Here is a 4,636-nt window from a genome sequence, read left to right on the forward strand (position 1 = left end):
AATTGTGCTCAAAATGTCCACAACATGGGATTACCGAATATCAGTTGTTGCAGTATTTTTGTAAAGGAATGTCATCATGGGATAGGATATTACTTAATGCATCAAGTGGCGGATCTATAGCTTATAAGACCCCAACAAAAATTAGAGTTCTTATCAAGAACATGGCAGAAGAGTCCAAGCATACAGTCCAAGCAGAAGAATGGTACAGTGATGCACCAAGAGGGGTGAAAGAAATTTCTACTCCAAAAATTTAAAGTCAACTTTCTGAGTTGACTAAAGTAGTGAGGATGCTTGCAAAAGACAATGGCATGCAACCACCAACAGTTAGACCTTGTGGTATTTGTACACAAGTTGGACATCCCACTGATATGTGCCCCCATATTACAAGAAGATGTAGAGCCAGTTCAAGCTATGGGATTTTCAACTCAACAACAAGGAAACTTCCAGCCAAGAAGCAATCCAAATTGGCATCAACCTAATACCAAATTTCAGCCAAGACCACCACGTTATCAACCAAGACACCCATTTCAAAATCAAATGCAGCACCAACAAACTTATCAACCACATTTCCAGTCAACTCAACCTCCTCATCAATCTCAATACCAACCTCAAAACATGCATCAAGGAAATAGTTCAAGCGGATCGGGAATGTCTTTGGAAGATATTGTTAAGAGTTTAGCCACAAGTACTCAAACCTTTCAAAATGAAACCAAAGCGAGCATCAAGACTTTGGAGCAACAAATGACTCAACTCGCCACTTCTGTGAGTAAATTGGAGTCACAAGGCAAACTACCCGCGCAAACCGAGAAGAATCCAAAACATAGTGCATGTTCCATCACTTTGAGGAATGGCAAAGAATATGAAGTTCCTAAAATGATTGAAGAAGAAGAAGAGATGGAACTAGAGAAAGAAGAAGAGAAGTCAAAAACACCTTCCAAGCAAGTTCCTATTGAAGCAAAAATCACTCCCTCTCCGTTTCCCTCAAGATTAAGCAAGTCAAAGCGTGAAAGGGAAGACAATGAAATCATGGAGATGTTTAAGAAGGTTGAGGTAAATATTCTTCTTATTGATGCCATCAAACAAGTCCCAAGATATGCTAAATTCCTTAAGGAATTATGCACATCTAAGAAAAGACTGAAAGGGAATGAAACTGTCAAAGTAGGAGAAAATGTGTCTGCAGTGTTACAAAAAAGACTACCTAAAAAATGTAAGGATCCGGGTGTTTTCACGGTTCCTTGCAAATTAGGTAATCTTCATGTTCCACGATCTATGCTAGACATTGGAGATTCTATCAATGTTTTGCCATATTCCTTTTTAAAAACTTTAAATATTGGCACATTGAAGAAGATCGGGGTAATCATTCAATTGGTTGATAGATCTTTAGTACATCCCAAAGGTGTGCTAGAAGATGTGTTAGTCCAAGTGAATGAACTAGTGTTTCCAGCAGATTTTATGTCATTGACATGGATGATGATGACTCACCAAATTTGAGTTCAATTCTCCTAGGAAGACCCTTTTTGAAAATAGCCAGGACGAAAATTGATGTTTATGATGGTACATTGTCCATGGAATTTGATGGGGAAGTGATAAATTTCAATATTTATGATGCTATGAGATATCCAAGTGATATTTCATCTTTGAGTTTTATGGATGTCATTGAACCATTGACAGATGAGTGTTTTGATTTGTCTAATCTGGATGTGTTAGCTCTTAATTTAGACAAGAATCTTCAAAAGGAAAGAGTGGAAAAACTTGCCAATCAATTTACAATTGATAAAGAGATTATGGAGGTTGTGTCTTGCATGAATGAGAAGAAGAAAATGAGGTTTGATGTTCCAAAGCTGAAAATACCAATGTCTAATGAGAAACTTGTTCCTTCTATTATGTAGGCACCGAAATTGGAGCTCAAAACTTTACCCAAGCATATCAAGTACGCAAATCTTAGAGACAAAGAAACTTTGCCAGTGATCATTTCCACCAAGTTGTCAACAAAAGAAGAGGAAGAATTTGTCACCACTTTGAAGGAATATAAGGAAGCAATTGGGTGGACTATAGCCGACATCAAATGGCTAAGTCCTTCGCTTTGCATGCATAAAATCCTTATGGAAGAAGATTACAAGCCTTCTCGAGAAGCTCAAAGGCGTTTGAATCCTCCAATAATGGAGGTTGTGAAAAAGGAGATTTTGAAGTTGTTGAATGCAGGGATGATTTACCCTATATCAGATAGTAAGTGGGTAAGTCTGGTTCAAGTTGTGCCGAAGAAGACAGGTATTACCGGTACAAAGAATGACCAAGGTGAGTTAGTCCCCAACCGTGTGCAAAACGGGTGGAGAGTTCGCATTGATTATAGAAGACTCAATTCCTCAACCCGGAATGATCATTTCCCACTTCCCTTCATTGATCAAATATTGGAAAGATTAGTAGGAAAAACACATTATTGTTGCTTGGATGGATATTCCGGTTTCCATCAAATACCCGTTGCACCCGAGGACCAAGAAAAAACTACTTTCACATGTCCCTTCAGAACATTTGCATATAGGCGAATGCCTTTTGGGCTTTGCAATGCTCCAACCACTTTTCAAATGTGCATGGTAAGTATTTTTTTCAGAATTTGTTGAGGAAATCATTGAAGTATTTATGAACGACTTCACAGTTTATGGTAATTCTTTTCATGAGTGTTTGGGTAATTTGAAAAAGATTTTGCAAAGATGTATTGAGACCAATCTTTTTTTGAGTTGTCACTTTGGTTGACAAAGGTCTCATACTAGGTCATATTGTGTCTTCTAAGGGTCTAGAAGTGGACAAAGCAAAAATAGATCTCATAAAATCTTTACCTTATCCCACTTGTGTTCGTGAGGTGCGCTCATTTCTTGGTCATGCAGGATTTTATAGAAGGTTTATCAAAAAAATTTCCAAGATGTCTCATCCCATGTGCGAGCTCTTACGAAAAGATGCAGAATTAGAATTTTCCAGAGAGTACAAGCAAGCTTTTGATCAGTTGAAAGAGTTGTTGATAACAGCACCAATACTTCAATCACCGGATTGGAGTTTGCCTTTTGAAATCATGTGTGATGCCAGCAATCATGCAGTTGGTGCAGTGTTAGGGCAATGAAAAGACCGTGTTCCTAATGTCATTTACTATGCCTCAAAAACACTTGATAGTGCACAAGCCAACTATTCAACAACTGAAAAAGAATTGTTATCTATTGTCTTTGCTTTAGACAAATTTTGTCAATACCTGCTACGTTCTAAAGTCATTGTTTATTCTGATCATGCAGCTATTAGGTATCTACTTGCAAAGAAGGACTCGAAGCCTAGACTCATTCGATGGGTATTACTCTTGCAACAGTTTGACACTGAAATCAAAGACAAGAGCGGAAAGTTAAATCTTGTAGCTGATCATCTTAGCAGGATTATTTCTCCCAATGACTCAACTCTCATTCATGATGCATTTCTCGACGAGAACATATTTTCAGCAAAAGTTGCCCTATGGTATGCCGATATTGTGAATTACATCCTCACAAATCAATTTCCACCAGATTTGACTCGATGGCAAAAAGATAAGATCAAGAAAGAAGCCAAGAGGTATGTTTGGGATGAGCCATATTTTTGGAAATATTGTGCTGACCAAATGATTAGACGATGTGGGGATAAATATGAGGTACCTTCTATCTTAACATTTTGTCACTCTTATGCTTGTGGAGGACACTTTGGTCCTTAAAGGACTGCAAGAAAAGACTTAGAGAGTGGATTTTACTGGCTAAGTATTTTCCATGACTCTTATGTCTTTTGTTCAAGCTGTGATAAATGTCAACGGATGGGCTCTTTAAGCTCAAAGAATCAAATGCCCCTCAATCCCATATTAGTTTGTGAAATTTTTGACGTTTGAGGGATTGATTTTATGGGACCTTTTCCATCATCTTCGGGTTTTATTTATATTCTTTTGGCTGTGGACTATGTTTCCAAGTGGGTGGAAGCAAAGGCTACCCGTACTAACGATTCAAAAGTTGTGATAGATTTCTTGAAGGCCAACATTTTTTCCAGATTTGGTGTTCCAAAAGCCTTGCTCAGTGATCGTGGTACACATTTTTGCAATCGTATGCGCGGGAGTGTTTTGAAGAAATATGGTTGCACTGCATACAAAACTCCAATTGGAACGTATCCATACCGTATTGTTTTTGGAAAGTCGTGTCGATTACCCGTTGAGTTGGAGCATATGGCCTATTGGGCGATTAATCAGTTCAACATAGATTTAAGCGAATCGGGAAAGAAGAGGAAGCTAGACATACAAGAACTTGAGAAAATCCGCAATGAAGCGTATGAGAATGAGGTTCTTTATAAGGAAAAGACCAAAGCATTCCATGACAAGATGATTACACGCAAGGTATTTCAAAAAGGTCAAAAGGTAATACTTTACCATTCACGTTTTAAATTGATTCCTGGTAAATTAAGGTCCTGTTGGGTGGGACCATTTGTTGTCATTAATGTTTTTGAGCATGGTGCAATAGAAATCACAAGTGAGAAAACCGAGAAGATTTTTAAGGTAAATGGTCACAATTTGAAGCCTTATTACGAAGGATTTCAAGTCAAGAATGAAGAAGTGGAGGAAGTAATGGATCCAAATTATCAATATTGA

The 4,636-nt window shown here is 37.9% G+C and overlaps 1 protein-coding gene across 1 annotated transcript; it reads left to right on the forward strand.

Annotated features, from left to right (window-relative positions):
• The first annotated feature begins 303 nt into the window (after positions 1 to 303).
• LOC145016244 (uncharacterized) lies at positions 304 to 4,636 on the forward strand. Its single transcript, XM_078974625.1, has 8 exons — positions 304 to 784; positions 905 to 1,396; positions 1,507 to 1,790; positions 1,890 to 2,295; positions 2,609 to 2,659; positions 2,757 to 3,099; positions 3,163 to 3,585; positions 4,045 to 4,636. The coding sequence occupies exons 1-8, from the start codon at positions 304 to 306 to the stop codon at positions 4,634 to 4,636; spliced, it is 3,072 nt and encodes a 1,023-aa protein (XP_078830751.1).

Source organism: Lactuca saligna, chromosome 9 (genome assembly GCF_052625555.1).
Source record: "Lactuca saligna cultivar CGN05327 chromosome 9, ASM5262555v1, whole genome shotgun sequence".
NCBI classification, from domain to species: domain Eukaryota; kingdom Viridiplantae; phylum Streptophyta; class Magnoliopsida; order Asterales; family Asteraceae; genus Lactuca; species Lactuca saligna.

What these genes read in the sequence shown, in the direction of transcription:
- LOC145016244 (XM_078974625.1), top strand. Translation starts at nt 304, where the DNA reads ATGGCATGCAACCACCAACAGTTAGACCTTGTGGTATTTGTACACAAG. An exon ending in GAGTAAATTGGAGTCACAAG is followed by an intron (nt 785 to 904) that starts GCAAACTACCCG and finishes AGATGGAACTAG; the next exon opens with AGAAAGAAGAAGAGAAGTCA. An exon ending in ATCAAGAAAGAAGCCAAGAG is followed by an intron (nt 3,586 to 4,044) that starts GTATGTTTGGGA and finishes CATTTTTTCCAG; the next exon opens with ATTTGGTGTTCCAAAAGCCT.